The following is a 20,157-nucleotide window of genomic DNA, read 5'->3' as shown; positions in this document are numbered from 1 at the left end:
CTTTTTGACGATCAACACCTTTATAACTTTAGAAAATATAAAGTAGTGGTTCTTAACCGGTGTTCCGCGAATATGGTCCAAGTGTTCCGCGAAATTTCAATTTTAAATGTATTGAAATTTAGAAACATAGGAAAGATACGAAAACAAAAAATTGTTCCATTTTTTTATTGAATTTAATTTTAAGTTCTTGCTAAATACCGAATTTCAAATTATTTAATGTTAGTGTTCCGCGAGAAAAATATATACATATAATTGTGTACCGCGTCTTTGAAAAGTTTAAGAACCACTGATATAAAGGGTTGAAATTTTTTTGGGTCATGAAATTCTGTAAAATTATGGCCGTTCTATATCTCCCACTGTGAACCACGTATTGGTATGGAATTTGGTTCTCTTATACACTTTGTTTTTCTCAATTATGAAGTATAGTTATTTTGTGCACAGAACTAAAAAGGTAGAAGATATAAAGGGTTGAAAATTTTGTGGGTCATGAAATTCTGTAAAATTATGGTCGTTCTATATCTCCCACTTTGAACCACGTATTCGTATGAAATTTCGTTCTCTTGTACACTTTGTTTTTCTCAATTACAAGCTATAGTTATTTTGTGCATAGATCTATAAATGTAGAAGATATAAAGGGTTGAAAATTTTTTGGGTCATGAAATTCTGTAAAATTATAGCCGTTCTATATCTTCCACTGTGAACAACGTATTGGTATGAAATTTCGTTTTCTTGTACACTTTGTTTTTCTCAATTATAAGCTATAGTTATTTTGTGCACAGATCTATAAATGTAGAACATATAAAGGGTTGAAAATTTTTTGGGTCATGAAATTCTGTAAAATTATGGTCGTTCTATATCTCCCACTGTGAACCACGTATTCGTATGAAATTTCGTTCTTTTGTACATTTTGTTTTTCTCAATTACAAGCTATAGTTATTTTGTGCATAGATCTATAAATGTAGAAGATATAAAGGGTTGAAAATTTTTGAGTCATGAAATTCTGTAAAATTATGGTCGTTCTATATCTCCCACCGTGAACCACGTATTGGTATGAAATTTCGTTTTCTTGTACACTTTGTTTTTCTCAATTATAAGCTATAGTTATTTTGTGCACAGATCTATAAATGTAGAACATATAAAGGGTTGAAGATTTTTTGGGTCATGAAATTCTGTAAAATTATAGCCGTTCTAAATCTTCCACTGTGAACCACGTATTGGTATGAAATTTCGTTTTCTTGTACACTTTGTTTTTCTCAATTATAAGCTATAGTTATTTTGTGCACAGATCTATAAATGTAGAACATATAAAGGGTTGAAAATTTTTTGGGACATGAAATTCTGTAAAATTATGGTCGTTCTATATCTCCCACTGTGAACCACGTATTCGTATGAAATTTCGTTCTCTTGTACACTTTGTTTTTCTCAATTACAAGGTATAGTTATTTTGTGCATAGATCTATAAATGTAGAAGATATAAAGGGTTAAAAATTTTTTGGGTCATGAAATTCTGTAAAATTATGGTCGTTCTATATCTCCCACTGTGAACCACGTATTCGTATGAAATTTCGTTTTCTTGTACACTTTGTTTTTCTCAATTATAAGCTATAGTTATTTTGTGCACAGATCTATAAATGTAGAACATATAAAGGGTTGAAAATTTTTTGGGACATGAAATTCTGTAAAATTATGGTCGTTCTATATCTCCCACTGTGAACCACGTATTCGTATGAAATTTCGTTCTCTTGTACACTTTGTTTTTCTCAATTACAAGGTATAGTTATTTTGTGCATAGATCTATAAATGTAGAAGATATAAAGGGTTAAAAATTTTTTGGGTCATGAAATTCTGTAAAATTATGGTCGTTCTATATCTCCCACTGTGAACCACGTATTCGTATGAAATTTCGTTTTCTTGTACACTTTGTTTTTCTCAATTATAAGCTATAGTTATTTTGTGCAAAGATCTATAAATGTAGAAGATATAAAGAGTTGAAAATTTTTTGGGTCATGAAATTCTGTAAAATTATGGTCGTTCTATATCTCCCACCGTGAACCACGTATTGGTATGAAATTTCGTTTTCTTGTACACTTTGTTTTTCTCAATTATAAGCTATACTTATTTTGTGCACAGATCTATAAATGTAGAACATATAAAGAGTTGAAGATTTTTTGGGTCATGAAATTCTGTAAAATTATAGCCGCTCTATATCTTCCACTGTGAACCACGTATTGGTATGAAATTTCGTTTTCTTGTACACTTTGTTTTTCTCAATTATAAGCTATAGTTATTTTGTGCACAGATCTATAAATGTTGAAGATATAAAGAGTTGAAAATTTTTTGGGTCATGAAATTCTGTAAAATTATGGCCGTTCTATATCTCCCACTGTGAACCACGTATTGGTATGAATTTTCGTTCTCTTGTACACTTTGTTTTTCTCAATTACAAGCTATAGTTATTTTGTGCATAGATCTATAAATGTAGAAGATATAAAGGGTTGAAAATTTTTTGGGTCATGAAATTCTGTAAAATTATGGTCGTTCTATATCTCCCACTGTGAACCACGTATTCGTATGAAAATTCGTTTTCTTGTACACTTTGTTTTTCTCAATTATAAGCTATAGTTATTTTGTGCATAGATCTATAAATGTAGAAGATATAAAGAGTTGAAAATTTTTTGGGTCATGAAATTCTGTAAAATTATGGTCGTTCTATATCTCCCACCGTGAACCACGTATTGGTATGAAATTTCGTTTTCTTGTACACTTTGTTTTTCTCAATTATAAGCTATAGTTATTTTGTGCATAGATCTATAAATGTAGAACATATAAAAAGTTGAAAATTTTTTGGGTCATGAAATTCTGTAAAATTATAGCCGTTTTATATCTTCCACTGTGAACCACGTATTGGTATGAAATTTCGTTTTCTTGTACACTTTGTTTTTCTCAATTATAAGCTATAGTTATTATGTGCACAGATCTATAAATGTAGAACATATAAAGGGTTGAAAATTTTTTGGGTCATGAAATTCTGTAAAATTATGGTCGTTCTATATCTTCCACTGTGAACCACGTATTGGTATGAAATTTCGTTTTCTTGTACACTTTGTTTTTCTCAATTATAAGCTATAGTTATTTTGTGCACAGATCTATAAATGTAGGAGATATAAACAGTTGAAAATTTTTTGGGTCATGAAATTCTGTAAAATTATGGTCGTTCTATATCTCCCACCGTGAACCACGTATTGGTATGAAATTTCGTTTTCTTGTACACTTTGTTTTTCTCAATTATAAGCTATAGTTATTTTGTGCACAGATCTATAAATGTAGAACATATAAAAAGTTGAAAATTTTTTGGGTCATGAAATTCTGTAAAATTATAGCCGTTTTATATCTTCCACTGTGAACCACGTATTGGTATGAAATTTCGTTTTCTTGTACACTTTGTTTTTCTCAATTATAAGCTATAGTTATTTTGTGCACAGATCTATAAATGTAGAACATATAAAGGGTTGAAAATTTTTTGGGTCATGAAATTCTGTAAAATTATGGTCGTTCTATATCTTCCACTGTGAACCACGTATTGGTATGAAATTTCGTTTTCTTGTACACTTTGTTTTTCTCAATTATAAGCTATAGTTATTTTGTGCATAGATCTATAAATGTAGGAGATATAAAGGGTTGAAAATTTTGTGGGTCATGAAATTCTGTAAAATTATGGCCGTTCTATATCTCCCACCGTGAACCACGTATTGGTATAAAATTTCGTTTTCTTGTACACTAGGTTCTTCTCAATTATAAGCTAGTTATTTTGTGCACAGATCTATAAATGTAGAAGATATAAAGAGTTGAAAATTTTTTGGGTCATGAAATTCTGTAAAATTATGGCCGTTCTATATCTCCCACTGTGAACCACGTATTCGTATGAAATTTCGTTCTCTTGTACACTTTGTTTTTCTCAATTACGAGCTATAGTTATTTTGTGCATAGATCTATAAATGTAGAAGATATAAAGAGTTGAAAATTTTTTGGGTCATGAAATTCTGTAAAATTATGGTCGTTCTATATCTCCCACCGTGAACTACGTATTGGTATGAAATTTCGTTTTCTTGTACACTTTGTTTTTCTCAATTATAAGCTATACTTATTTTGTGCACAGATCTATAAATGTAGAACATATAAAGAGTTGAAGATTTTTTGGGTCATGAAATTCTGTAAAATTATAGCCGTTCTATATCTTCCACTGTGAACCACGTATTGGTATGAAATTTCGTTTTCTTGTACACTTTGTTTTTCTCAATTATAAGCTATAGTTATTTTGTGCACAGATCTATAAATGTTGAAGATATAAAGAGTTGAAAATTTTTTGGGTCATGAAATTCTGTAAAATTATGGCCGTTCTATATCTCCCACTGTGAACCACGTATTGGTATGAATTTTCGTTCTCTTGTACACTTTGTTTTTCTCAATTACAAGCTATAGTTATTTTGTGCATAGATCTATAAATGTAGAAGATATAAAGGGTTGAAAATTTTTTGGGTCATGAAATTCTGTAAAATTATGGTCTTTCTATATCTCCCACTGTGAACCACGTATTCGTATGAAAATTCGTTCTCTTGTACACTTTGTTTTTCTCAAATATAAGCTTTAGTTATTTTGTGCATAGATCTATAAATGTAGAAGATATAAAGAGTTGAAAATTTTTTGGGTCATGAAATTCTGTAAAATTATGGTCGTTCTATATCTCCCACCGTGAACCACGTATTGGTATGAAATTTCGTTTTCTTGTACACTTTGTTTTTCTCAATTATAAGCTATAGTTATTTTGTGCACCGATCTATAAATGTAGAACATATAAAAAGTTGAAAATTTTTTGGGTCATGAAATTCTGTAAAATTATAGCCGTTTTATATCTTCCACTGTGAACCACGTATTGGTATGAAATTTCGTTTTCTTGTACACTTTGTTTTTCTCAATTATAAGCTATAGTTATTTTGTGCACAGATCTATAAATGTATAACATATAAAGGGTTGAAAATTTTTTGGGTCATGAAATTCTGTAAAATTATGGTCGTTCTATATCTTCCACTGTGAACCACGTATTGGTATGAAATTTCGTTTTCTTGTACACTTTGTTTTTCTCAATTATAAGCTATAGTTATTTTGTGCACAGATCTATAAATGTAGGAGATATAAACAGTTGAAAATTTTTTGGGTCATGAAATTCTGTAAAATTATGGTCGTTCTATATCTCCCACCGTGAACCACTTATTGGTATGAAATTTCGTTTTCTTGTACATATTGTTTTTCTCAATTATAAGCTATAGTTATTTTGTGCACAGATCTATAAATGTAGAACATATAAAAAGTTGAAAATTTTTTGGGTAATGAAATTCTGTAAAATTATAGCCGTTTTATATCTTCCACTGTGAACCACGTATTGGTATGAAATTTCGTTTTCTTGTACACTTTGTTTTTCTCAATTATAAGCTATAGTTATTTTGTGCACAGATCTATAAATGTAGAACATATAAAGGGATGAAAATTTTTTGGGTCATGAAATTCTGTAAAATTATGGTCGTTCTATATCTTCCACTGTGAACCACGTATTGGTATGAAATTTCGTTTTCTTGTACACTTTGTTTTTCTCAATTATAAGCTATAGTTATTTTGTGCACAGATCTATAAATGTAGGAGATATAAAGGGTTGAAAATTTTGTGGGTCATGAAATTCTGTAAAATTATGGCCGTTCTATATCTCCCACCGTGAACCACGTATTGGTATAAAATTTCGTTTTCTTGTACACTTTGTTCTTCTCAATTATAAGCTAGTTATTTTGTGCACAGATCTATAAATGTAGAAGATATAAAGAGTTGAAAATTTTTTGGGTCATGAAATTCTGTAAAATTATAGCCGTTCTATATCTCCCACTGTGAACCACGTATTCGTATGAAATTTCGTTCTCTTGTACACTTTGTTTTTCTCAATTATAAGCTATAGTTATTTTGTGCATAGATCTATAAATGTAGAAGATATAAAGAGTTGAAAATTTTTTGGGTAATGAAATTCTGTAAAATTATGGTCGTTCTATATCTCCCACCGTGAACCACGTATTGGTATGAAATTTCGTTTTCTTGTACACTTTGTTTTTCTCAATTATAAGCTATAGTTATTTTGTGCACAGATCTATAAATGTAGAACATATAAAGGGTTGAAAATTTTTTGGGTCATGAAATTCTGTAAAATTATGGTCGTTCTATATCTCCCACTGTGAACCACGTATTCGTATGAAATTTCGTTCTCTTGTACACTTTGTTTTTCTCAATTACAAGCTATAGTTATTTTGTGCATAGATCTATAAATGTAGAAGATATAAAGGGTTGAAAATTTTTTGGGTCATGAAATTCTGTAAAATTATGGTCGTTCTATATCTCCCACTGTGAACCACGTATTCGTATGAAATTTCGTTTTCTTGTACACTTTGTTTTTCTCAATTATAAGCTATAGTTATTTTGTGCATAGATCTATAAATGTAGAAGATATAAACAGTTGAAAATTTTTTGGGTCATGAAATTCTGTAAAATTATGGTCGTTCTATATCTCCCACCGTGAACCACGTATTGCTATGAAATTTCGTTTTCTTGTACACTTTGTTTTTCTCAATTATAAGTAATAGTTATTTTGTGCACAGATCTATAAATGTAGAACATTTAAAGGGTTGAAAATTTTTTGGCTCATGAAATTCGGTAAAATTATGGTCGTTCTATATCTCCCACTGTGAACCACGTATTCGTATGAAATTTCGTTCTCTTGTACACTTTGTTTTTCTCAATTACAAGCTATAGTTATTTTGTGCATAGATCTATAAATGTAGAAGATATAAAGGGTTGAAAATTTTTTGGGACATGAAATTCTGTAAAATTATGGTCGTTCTATATCTCCCACTGTGAACCACGTATTCGTATGAAATTTCGTTTTCTTGTACACTTTGTTTTTCTCAATTATAAGCTATAGTTATTTTGTGCATAGATCTATAAATTTAGAAGATATAAAGAGTTGAAAATTTTTTGGGTCATGAAATTCTGTAAAATTATGGTCGTTCTATATCTCCCACTGTGAACCACGTAATCGTATGAAATTTCGTTTTCTTGTACACTTTGTTTTTCTCAATTATAAGCTATAGTTATTTTGTGCATAGATCTATAAATGTAGAAGATATAAAGAGTTGAAAATTTTTTGTGTCATGAAATTCTGTAAAATTATGGTCGTTCTATATCTCCCACCGTGAACCACGTATTGGTATGAAATTTCGTTTTGTTGTACACTTTGTTTTTCTCAATTATAAGCTATAGTTATTTTGTGCATAGATCTATAAATGTAGAACATATAAAGGGTTGAAGATTTTTTGGGTCATGAAATTCTGTAAAATTATAGCCGTTCTATATCTTCCACTGTGAACCACGTATTGGTATGAAATTTCGTTTTCTTGTACACTTTGTTTTTCTCAATTATAAGCTATTGTTATTTTGGGCACAGATCTATAAATGTAGGAGATATAAAGGGTTGAAAATTTTTTGGGTCATGAAATTCTGTAAAATTATGTTCGTTCTATATCTCCCACCGTGAACCACGTATTGGTATGAAATTTCGTTTTCTTGTACACTTTGGTTTTCTCAATTATAAGCTATAGTTATTTTGTGCACAGATCTATAAATGTAGGAGATATAAACAGTTGAAAATTTTTTGGGTCATGAAATTCTGTAAAATTATGGTCGTTCTATATCTCCCACCGTGAACCACGTATTGGTATGAAATTTCGTTTTCTTGTACACTTTGTTTTTCTCAATTATAAGCTATAGTTATTTTGTGCACCGATCTATAAATGTAGAACATATAAAAAGTTGAAAATTTTTTGGGTCATGAAATTCTGTAAAATTATAGCCGTTTTATATCTTCCACTGTGAACCACGTATTGGTATGAAATTTCGTTTTCTTGTACACTTTGTTTTTCTCAATTATAAGCTATAGTTATTTTGTGCACAGATCTATAAATGTATAACATATAAAGGGTTGAAAATTTTTTGGGTCATGAAATTCTGTAAAATTATGGTCGTTCTATATCTTCCACTGTGAACCACGTATTGGTATGAAATTTCGTTTTCTTGTACACTTTGTTTTTCTCAATTATAAGCTATAGTTATTTTGTGCACAGATCTATAAATGTAGGAGATATAAACAGTTGAAAATTTTTTGGGTCATGAAATTCTGTAAAATTATGGTCGTTCTATATCTCCCACCGTGAACCACTTATTGGTATGAAATTTCGTTTTCTTGTACATATTGTTTTTCTCAATTATAAGCTATAGTTATTTTGTGCACAGATCTATAAATGTAGAACATATAAAAAGTTGAAAATTTTTTGGGTAATGAAATTCTGTAAAATTATAGCCGTTTTATATCTTCCACTGTGAACCACGTATTGGTATGAAATTTCGTTTTCTTGTACACTTTGTTTTTCTCAATTATAAGCTATAGTTATTTTGTGCACAGATCTATAAATGTAGAACATATAAAGGGTTGAAAATTTTTTGGGTCATGAAATTCTGTAAAATTATGGTCGTTCTATATCTTCCACTGTGAACCACGTATTGGTATGAAATTTCGTTTTCTTGTACACTTTGTTTTTCTCAATTATAAGCTATAGTTATTTTGTGCACAGATCTATAAATGTAGGAGATATAAAGGGTTGAAAATTTTGTGGGTCATGAAATTCTGTAAAATTATGGCCGTTCTATATCTCCCACCGTGAACCACGTATTGGTATAAAATTTCGTTTTCTTGTACACTTTGTTCTTCTCAATTATAAGCTAGTTATTTTGTGCACAGATCTATAAATGTAGAAGATATAAAGAGTTGAAAATTTTTTGGGTCATGAAATTCTGTAAAATTATGGCCGTTCTATATCTCCCACTGTGAACCACGTATTCGTATGAAATTTCGTTCTCTTGTACACTTTGTTTTTCTCAATTATAAGCTATAGTTATTTTGTGCATAGATCTATAAATGTAGAAGATATAAAGAGTTGAAAATTTTTTGGGTAATGAAATTCTGTAAAATTATGGTCGTTCTATATCTCCCACCGTGAACCACGTATTGGTATGAAATTTCGTTTTCTTGTACACTTTGTTTTTCTCAATTATAAGCTATAGTTATTTTGTGCACAGATCTATAAATGTAGAACATATAAAGGGTTGAAAATTTTTTGGGTCATGAAATTCTGTAAAATTATGGTCGTTCTATATCTCCCACTGTGAACCACGTATTCGTATGAAATTTCGTTCTCTTGTACACTTTGTTTTTCTCAATTACAAGCTATAGTTATTTTGTGCATAGATCTATAAATGTAGAAGATATAAAGGGTTGAAAATTTTTTGGGTCATGAAATTCTGTAAAATTATGGTCGTTCTATATCTCCCACTGTGAACCACGTATTCGTATGAAATTTCGTTTTCTTGTACACTTTGTTTTTCTCAATTATAAGCTATAGTTATTTTGTGCATAGATCTATAAATGTAGAAGATATAAACAGTTGAAAATTTTTTGGGTCATGAAATTCTGTAAAATTATGGTCGTTCTATATCTCCCACCGTGAACCACGTATTGCTATGAAATTTCGTTTTCTTGTACACTTTGTTTTTCTCAATTATAAGTAATAGTTATTTTGTGCACAGATCTATAAATGTAGAACATTTAAAGGGTTGAAAATTTTTTGGCTCATGAAATTCGGTAAAATTATGGTCGTTCTATATCTCCCACTGTGAACCACGTATTCGTATGAAATTTCGTTCTCTTGTACACTTTGTTTTTCTCAATTACAAGCTATAGTTATTTTGTGCATAGATCTATAAATGTAGAAGATATAAAGGGTTGAAAATTTTTTGGGACATGAAATTCTGTAAAATTATGGTCGTTCTATATCTCCCACTGTGAACCACGTATTCGTATGAAATTTCGTTTTCTTGTACACTTTGTTTTTCTCAATTATAAGCTATAGTTATTTTGTGCATAGATCTATAAATTTAGAAGATATAAAGAGTTGAAAATTTTTTGGGTCATGAAATTCTGTAAAATTATGGTCGTTCTATATCTCCCACTGTGAACCACGTAATCGTATGAAATTTCGTTTTCTTGTACACTTTGTTTTTCTCAATTATAAGCTATAGTTATTTTGTGCATAGATCTATAAATGTAGAAGATATAAAGAGTTGAAAATTTTTTGTGTCATGAAATTCTGTAAAATTATGGTCGTTCTATATCTCCCACCGTGAACCACGTATTGGTATGAAATTTCGTTTTGTTGTACACTTTGTTTTTCTCAATTATAAGCTATAGTTATTTTGTGCATAGATCTATAAATGTAGAACATATAAAGGGTTGAAGATTTTTTGGGTCATGAAATTCTGTAAAATTATAGCCGTTCTATATCTTCCACTGTGAACCACGTATTGGTATGAAATTTCGTTTTCTTGTACACTTTGTTTTTCTCAATTATAAGCTATTGTTATTTTGGGCACAGATCTATAAATGTAGGAGATATAAAGGGTTGAAAATTTTTTGGGTCATGAAATTCTGTAAAATTATGGTCGTTCTATATCTCCCACCGTGAACCACGTATTGGTATGAAATTTCGTTTTCTTGTACACTTTGTTTTTCTCAATTATAAGCTATAGTTATTTTGTGCACAGATCTATAAATGTAGGAGATATAAAGGGTTGAAAATTTTTTGGGTCATGAAATTCTGTAAAATTATAGCCGTTCTATATCTTCCACTGTGAACCACGTATTGGTATGAAATTTCGTTTTCTTGTACACTATGTTTTTCTCAATTATAAGCTATAGTTATTTTGTGCTCAGATCTATAAATGTAGAACATATAAAGGGTTGAAAATTTTTTGGGTCATGAAATTCTGTAACATTATGGTCGTTCTATATCTCCCACTGTGAACCACGTATTCGTATGAAATTTCGTTCTCTTGTACACTTTGTTTTTCTCAATTACAAGCTATAGTTATTTTGTGCATAGATCTATAAATGTAGAAGATATAAAGGGTTGAAAATTTTTTGGGTCATGAAATTCTGTAAAATTATTGTCGTTCTATATCTCTCACTGTGAACCACGTATTGGTATAGAATTTGGTTGACTTATACACTTTGTTTTTCTCAATTATAAACTATTGTTATTTTGTGCATAGATCTATAAATGTAGAAGATATAGAGTTGAAAATTTCTTGGGTTATGAAATTCTGTAAAATTATGGTCGTTCTATATCTCCCACCGTGAACCACGTATTGGTATGAAATTTCGTTTTCTTGTACACTTTGTTTTTCTCAATTATAAGCTATAGTTATTTTGTGCACAGATCTATAAATGTAGAACATATAAAGGGTTGAAGATTTTGTGGGTCATGAAATTCTGTAAAATTATGGCCGTTCTATATCTCCCACTGTGAACCACGTATTCGTATGAAATTTCGTTCTCTTGTACACTTTGTTTTTCTCAATTACAAGCTATAGTTATTTTGTGCATAGATCTATAAATGTAGAAGATATAAAGGGTTGAAAATTTTTTCGGTCATGAAATTCTGTAAAATTATGGTCGTTCTATATCTCCCACTGTGAACCACGTATTCGTATGAAATTTCGTTTTCTTGTACACTTCGTTTTTCTCAATTATAAGCTATAGTTATTTTGTGCATAGATCTATAAATGTAGAAGATATAAAGGGTTGAAAATTTTTTGGGTCATGAAATTCTGTAAAATTATGGCCGTTCTATATATCCCACTGTGAACCACGTATTGGTATGGAATTTGGTTCACTTATACACTTTGTTTTTCTCAATTATAAACTATTGTTATTTTGTGCACAGAACTAATAAGGTAGAAGATATAAAGAGTTGAAAATTTTGTGGGTCATGAAATTCTGTAAAATTATGGCCGTTCTATATCTCCCACTGTGAACCACGTATTCGTATGAAATTTCGTTCTCTTGTACACTTTGTTTTTCTCAATTACAAGCTATAGTTATTTTGTGCATAGATCTATAAATGTAGAAGATATAAAGGGTTGAACATTTTTTGGGTCATGAAATTCTGTAAAATTATGGTCGTTCTATATCTCCCACTGTGAACCACGTATTCGTATGAAATTTCGTTCTCTTGTACACTTTGTTTTTCTCAATTACAAGCTATAGTTATTTTGTGCATAGATCTATAAATGTAGAAGATATAAAGGGTTGAAAATTTTTTGGGTCATGAAATTCTGTAAAATTATTGTCGTTCTATATCTCTCACTGTGAACCACGTATTGGTATAGAATTTGGTTCACTTATACACTTTGTTTTTCTCAATTATAAACTATTGTTATTTTGTGCATAGATCTATAAATGTAGAAGATATAAAGAGTTGAAAATTTTTTGGGTTATGAAATTCTGTAAAATTATGGTCGTTCTATATCTCCCACCGTGAACCACGTATTGGTATGAAATTTCGTTTTCTTGTACACTTTGTTTTTCTCAATTATAAGCTATAGTTATTTTGTGTACAGATCTATAAATGTAGAACATATAAAGGGTTGAAGATTTTGTGGGTCATGAAATTCTGTAAAATTATGGCCGTTCTATATCTCCCACTGTGAACCACGTATTCGTATGAAATTTCGTTCTCTTGTACACTTTGTTTTTCTCAATTACAAGCTATAGTTATTTTGTGCATAGATCTATAAATGTAGAAGATATAAAGGGTTGAAAATTTTTTCGGTCATGAAATTCTGTAAAATTATGGTCGTTCTATATCTCCCACTGTGAACCACGTATTCGTATGAAATTTCGTTTTCTTGTACACTTCGTTTTTCTCAATTATAAGCTATAGTTATTTTGTGCATAGATCTATAAATGTAGAAGATATAAAGGGTTGAAAATTTTTTGGGTCATGAATTTCTGTAAAATTATGGCCGTTCTATATATCCCACTGTGAACCACGTATTGGTATGGAATTTGGTTCACTTATACACTTTGTTTTTCTCAATTATAAACTATTGTTATTTTGTGCACAGAACTAATAAGGTAGATGATATAAAGAGTTGAAAATTTTATGGGTCATGAAATTCTGTAAAATTATGGCCGTTCTATATATCCCACTGTGAACCACGTATTGGTATGGAATTTGGTTCACTTATACACTTTGTTTTTCTCTATTATAAACTATTGTTTTTTTGTGCACAGAACTAATAAGGTAGAAGATATAAAGAGGTGAAAATTTTGTGGGTCATGAAATTCTGTAAAATTATGGCCGTTCTATATCTCCCACTGTGAACCACGTATTCGTATGAAATTTCGTTCTCTTGTACACTTTGTTTTTCTCAATTACAAGCTATAGTTATTTTGTGCATAGATCTATAAATGTAGAAGATATAAAGGGTTGAAAATTTTTTGGGTAATGAAATTCTGTAAAATTATGGTCGTTCTATATCTCCCATTGTGAACCACGTATTCCTATGAAATTTTGTTCTCTTGTACACTTTGTTTTTCTCAATTATAAGCTATAGTTATTTTGTCTGCAGATCCATAATTTTAGAAAATATAAAGTAGTGGTTCTTAACCGGTGTTCCGCGAATATGGTCCAAGCGTTCTGCGAAATTTCAATTTTAAATGTATTGAAATTTAGAAACTTATGAAAGATACGAAAACAAAAAATTGTTCTTTTTTTTAATTTGAATTTAATTTTAAGTTCTTGCTAAATACTGAATTTCAAATTATTTAATGTTAGTTTTCCGCGATAAAAATATATTAAAACTGTCCGGTAGGACAGTTGTATAAGGGTTGATCGTCAAAAACTGCACGAATAAGTGTCACGTTGAAAAACACCCAAATCTGACAATTTTTTTCTCTTTTTCTAAAAAAGATAAAATTCCCAAATTTTCTTTATATTACACGGCAAATCCTCTTTTATATTAGTAATTTTTTCCTTATAACACAGATTTGATAGATTTCTAGAAAGAAGTTAGCAGAAACTGGAAAAAACGACATTTTCAGAAAATGTTCTTGTTCTTGTTGTTACCTTTTTTGTAAACAACATAGCGCCCAAATGCGTGAACCGATTTTCATGTATGAGGTGTCGTTCGATTTGGAATTTTATGTAGATGTGCCTTTTGGGGGTCTTAACGCTGTACATCGAACAGGAGAGGAGTTAGTCCCCTTTATGTAAGGCACCCTCCAAAATTATTATTACTAATTACTCTGTAAATCTTGGCCAGATTTTGATAAAACTTGGCAGGATGATAGGGCTATGGCTTCCCTACGTAATATTAAAGCGACGATCTGCTCTTACACTTGTTAGGAGGAAGTATAGAAATCGTTTCAAATTACCGATTTTCATGAATTGTCATTCGAATTAAAATTTTGTACAGATTTGAACTTTAAAAGTCTCGATGCTATGCCTCTTAAGGAGGGGAGTTTGCCCCACCAAGTAAGGCCCTTTCTAAAACTATTATTACCAATATTTCTATAACGGTTAGTCCGATTTCGATAAAATTTAGCACGAAGAAGTGATTAAAGCTCCTCTACGTGGCTGTTAAGTGCCATCGTGCTCTTACACTTACTAAGAGGAAGTACTGCAATCGTTAAAATTATCAATGAGTGAACCGATTTACATCAATGAATTGTCGTTCGATTCAAAATCTTTCCCTCTTTGCCTTTGAAGGATAAGTAGTGTAATCACAGTTTATTTTTGCTATTTACGTACAAATACCTTACTATTTTATTCAAAACGCTTTCTAAAAAAAAATTGTTATTGAGGATGGTTTAGGGACCGCAACTATAATCATTCTTGACAAAGATCTCTCCGGTGGTAATTACGGTCACCTTATCAGGTTATAATGATAGAATTGCTTATTCCAAACTAAAAAAAAAATCTGTAAAGCAGATATGTAACTTTGCAAAATAGACAAAAATGAAAATCTATCCAAAAGGTACAATAATCTCCTTAACAAAAACTTACAGTTTAAAATGTTAAGTATAAGGGTTGATTAAACGCCAAAAGGTACACAAATCAGGAAGCACCCATTTCATTAATACTTCATTGATATAATTTAAGTAATTTTGCTGCATTAACTTTTCCTTCACATTTTTTAGAATTTATTAGATGTCACAGACCCTTATGCTGGCCAGTTCGTTTATAATATTTTTTTGTTATAATTATGATAAAATGTTTATTATATCTTCGTTATTAAATAGGTACTTTATTTTAACTCTATTCCAAATTATTCTTCTGATTTATCTTTAATATGCCCTTTATTCATGTTTGTTAAAGTAGAAAAAGACAAAGTTAGAGTCGGCTACTGTTTAAATTTGAATCACGGAGTATTTAAAACAATATTTCAGTCTTGAATTCGTCTTACCGAAATATTCGTGAGCACAAATGATTCACAGTTAATAACAAGTAGATTATTAAACATTCATCTCTCCATTGTAATTTAATTTAGTCCCCCTAATTTTACTTATAGTAAAATACTGGAATAATTACTGTCCTAAAAATATGCATATTTTATTTATTTTATATTACATACATACAACATTGTGGGAAGAACATCTACATTGAGAATGTAATTGAAGAAAACTATATTATTTGCGTTTAAGCCAGATAATTATTACCTATTATTATAAACGTTTGGCTACTACATAAAATAACAATTACTTTAATCGAAGAATGAACTTAAACCGACGATTTTTATTTAAAAATAAAATAAACAAAATCATTGAGGTATGTTGGTGTAAGCATTTTTTAAAAAAGTGTGAATTTTTTTATCCTCATATTTTGTTTTATTTTTTATAACGTTTTCTTTTTCACCTGTAATTAATAGTTAGATTATTATAGATAAATGGATATTAAAATAGTGCTCCTTGGACAAATATTTTGTAGATGAAAATGGCGAGCATAAGGGTCTGTGACATCTAATAAATTCTAAAAAATGTGAAGGAAAAGTTAATGCAGCAAAATTACTTAAATTATATCAACTAAGCATGAATGAAATGTTGGGTACTTGCTGATTTGTGTACCTTTTGGCGTTTAATCAACCCTTATACTTAACATTTTAAACTGTACATTTCGCTCAAACGTTTTGTCTCTTACAGTTCTAACAAATACAAATTAACGCGGTTGTTTAAAATTAAAGATTAAATCAATTATAAAATTAATAATATAAAAACTTACATCCAAAAATATGAATAACGCAAATGCGAATCCACTGGCCACATACAATAAACAAGGTTTACAAATTATTCCAGGAACAAAAACCAACAAGGCCAATAGGTGAAAAATTTTGCGAACTGCTGTTGTAGCTTTTTTGTCATTTCTAATTTGTGTAAGAAGTGCGGCTACTGCACCAGCAGTGCACAATATCCAAAACACCATAAGTTTTATCTGGAAAAGAAATAAAAAAACAACCTTGACACTTTAATAAATTCCTTTAAGAATGAATAATAGTTTTGGCCTTGAAAGACAACGGTTTATAAAAACTTAATTACACAAAAAAATCATAAGATCTTGAGTCAAACGTGACTTAATGCTATTAAGTGGGACCACTTAGATCACTGATGGCCAACTCAAATGATCTTGTGGGCCAATTTTGTAATTCATTATAAGCCTGCAGGCCGCGTAAAAAAAATTATATGGATATCTATTAGATTGGACCTACCACAACAACTATTTGCAGTGAAAATTCAAATCAGAACTAATTATTACTATTGTTTGAATTATTATTCATACATATAAACATAAAGTAAAAGTAATCACCTATTTTTTCAGGAGGGGCTTAAAGTCCAACTACCAATTAGGTGTCGTGGACGGGGGTGGAAGCTCATACTTTATTAAACAATTTTTTTCTAACAAATATAAAGTAGCCATATGCAGGATTCGAACTGGAGACCTCCCATTAACAAAGCCACATTCTTAGCCACTAGACCAACACCCGCTCTTACATATTTAAACATAGATAATATAATAATGATAATTATGAGATGGTCGAATAATATTTAATTTATTATTTTAGTGAGATTTGGTTTAGTGAGGTGTGAGCATGATTTATGTTTGGTAAATTTCATTTATGACACAGGTGTTATAAAAGTACACTTTTTATTCTGATGTTTCGAAAATGTATTTTAGTTCATCATTACAGTGTAAGTCAATCAGTTCCAATAGGAGCTAATAAACAAATTTTATAAAATTAAGATAAATATCGCGGACATAAAATCATTCAAGGCGTGTAAATATGCAACATGTGGCCCGCACGTTTGACACTCCTGACTTAGATGAAAGTTGTCACCCAAGAAAAATTTACTTGGGTACATAAAAGGTATACTATTCTTCTGAAATAGATGGTTAGTTTATTAGAAATCGACACATTTTCCATTTTAAATGTATATTGTTGAAGTAACAAATAGAAGGCCATGTATGTAGAATATTATTCTTCATAATATTCCGTTATTCAGAACTATAGCTCCGCCTAAACAACGTTTAAATTTACTCGAAATTTTCGATATACGAGAATTGCAAATGTGTTAAAAGACCTTGTTCTCGAAAAGGGCTATCACTTGAAAACGATTAGATAGGAATTAACAAATAATAATAAAGGAATGAAAAAATGTTATTCTTTTAATACATAAACGACTGAGTTGACTGATTTCAATATAGTATAATCGTAGCCTATTTACATTTAGAAAACGAATAAAGTACAAATACAAAAAGTAATCAGTATTTTACTTACGGTTAAAGCATTTTCAGATATAAGGTGAAAAATCCAAAAAAGAGGGTTCATCCCAATTAAAAACTGAAGAAAAAAGACAATGAATATACCAGCTAAACCCACGAGGCAATAAAATTCCACAGGCTTTTTTTTGAGATCAAAATAGTAGGACAAGGTGACTAACCCCATCAGACATAATACTCCGAGCTGTAAGAGAAAATAAAGCAATCACTTTGCATTCTAAATCCATAAAGTTTTTAATAAAAAGTTTTAAATTCTTGTTCTGTTTGCCATTGCTGTAAAGACAGCCACTTTATCTAGCCAGTATAATAACTTTAATGCTTTAAGTTAATTGTAATAATTATCATAGTAGACAATCTACGATCTCATCTCTCCGATAAACCCAAAAGAGGAATATTTTCTTCTGTTACACCTCATATTTCTTCTTATATGTACGTGTCAAATTGGGAACGAAACAAGAGTTTCTACCCAAATTACACACACAAGCCACTATTCAGAATTCGGAGAAGATATATTTCTTTTTCACCGAGAGCTCTCCAAAAGCACTTAATGTTTACAAAAAACACTTTAGGAAAACAAAAATCGACTCTCTCTTCTGATTAGTGATTTATGCTGGAGAGGTGCCCAAGGATGAGAAAGAAATTGGGTAGACAGCCGAGTGATTCTCTAATATTTAGGCAGTAATGATTCTTGTAAAGGGCACTTTCCAGCATCTCCTACTAAGCGTTCACAAAATGATTTAGTCGTTATTTTAGTTTTTAATTATCATTCACCCACATACAAAAAATTACACACTAATTCAAAAATTGTGGAATAAACACATTATCTTTAATCTTTTGTACATATTGTGAACAAGAGGGAGGGATAAAATTTAAAGAAAACATGTTGATTTTACGTTGAAACTGACTTCCTTTCCTTCAAGAACCTTTGACCAGAACTAGCTAAGATTAAGTCATAAGGTACTTCGTAAATGTACTGGTTTCATTTATTTGCAAAAAAAAAACAAAAATCATTAATATAAATACTGCATTTGAATGCTGAAAAATAGTTTGGGTAGGCTAATCGTCGGAACTTACTGTATAAAATTGCGTTAAGCCAGCAAAAGCAAGTTAATATGATAGAGGAAATGTTCAAACACATGATTTAATCTTGGCAACAGAAACAAATTAAAGGAAAAGCTAGAAAAAATACAGTGAAAACAATAAACATTTTGAACTAAGTGTAAACTTCTCAATGAGATTCATAGTAGGATACGATCACGCTAATCTGTCGACATCAACTAAAACCAACAATATTATTATTTTTACCTGAATAATGATGGTTCCTGTATCCATACAAGTCTGTGAATTTTGTTCATTCCTTACAAGAGAAGTAACTAAAAATAATATAAAACTTTGGCATACTAATGTTGCTTCACCATACGTAAAGCTAGATGGGCATAATTTCATCAACGGCAAAGTTATTTTTTGATATGTAAACATACTCAGGCAAGCATATACTGCGCTAATTAATATACCTAAAAAAAAAATTGGTGACAGTACATAAAATGTTTCTATAAGTGGTGAAAAAGAACTCAAGTAGAGTTATATTGAAGAATAAGAAGTTTCTACAAATAAAGGTTGAAAGCAAAAGCAACCTACCTTCTAAAGTAAAATAGTAGAGGAATAAATAGGTGACAATGCATGATGCAATTATATCACGGCCTTTTAGTGGTTGAAGATAAAACATCCGAAGAAGTAATACCGTACATTGTAGGAGGAGACCACAGCTTATCGATGCCGCAGCTTTGTACTTGTAACTAGTCGTAGAATATTTAATCTGCCCAACAATTATTGCAACAGGAAGGAGAGATGATACCCAAACTCCAGGTCCTGCATCTCGTCTAATAAAAATGTATCACTTCCAAATTAAAAAGTATTTTGGGCGTGTAAAAAAAGTATTGTGTTTAATTTTCTATAAAAATCTTCCAAAATGGAAGCATCATTTCATTTTTCAATTAATAGAATCATGTATTTGATACTACTTATTGTTAGAAGAATACCACAAAGTCATTATTGTTTACTATTGAAAAAATATACATCCGAAACTAAATGATATACAGGTATTTTTTGTTTCATACCTTATATCCACGTTGTTTTCGTTTAAGACAGTTTGAATGTGCTTATTCACAGTCAACATAAAAGCATAAGCCATTTAGGAAGTTATATCACACTTATTTTTTACAATTTTTAACATCATTGGTCCAAGTCCAAGTTCCAACATATTACATTTCAAACATTATCACACCCTCCTAGCTCAGTGACCAATAAAAATTGGACTCAAATATAACAGCTTTTAAACCTT

The 20,157-nt window shown here is 30.2% G+C and overlaps 1 protein-coding gene across 1 annotated transcript in view; it reads right to left on the bottom strand.

The window, feature by feature from the left end:
- The window catches only part of Dolk (Dolichol kinase), a 28,342-nt gene extending 8,200 nt beyond the window's left edge, over positions 1 to 20,142 (bottom strand). The window contains exons 1-5 of the mRNA XM_074133105.1: positions 19,934 to 20,142; positions 19,455 to 19,696; positions 19,122 to 19,330; positions 17,815 to 18,000; positions 16,263 to 16,472 (exon numbers count right to left, since the gene is read on the bottom strand). Coding sequence (XP_073989206.1) covers positions 16,263 to 16,472; positions 17,815 to 18,000; positions 19,122 to 19,330; positions 19,455 to 19,696; positions 19,934 to 20,007 — 921 coding nt within the window. The 5' untranslated portion in view covers positions 20,008 to 20,142. The remainder of the gene's footprint in view (positions 1 to 16,262; positions 16,473 to 17,814; positions 18,001 to 19,121; positions 19,331 to 19,454; positions 19,697 to 19,933) is intronic.
- Between the last annotated feature and the right edge of the window lie 15 nt (positions 20,143 to 20,157).

Source organism: Rhodnius prolixus, unplaced genomic scaffold (assembly GCF_049639745.1).
Source record: "Rhodnius prolixus isolate KJV_2025 unplaced genomic scaffold, Rpr scaffold_10, whole genome shotgun sequence".
Taxonomy (NCBI): Eukaryota; Metazoa; Arthropoda; class Insecta; order Hemiptera; family Reduviidae; genus Rhodnius; species Rhodnius prolixus.
This window is presented reverse-complemented; position numbering and strand designations above follow the sequence as displayed.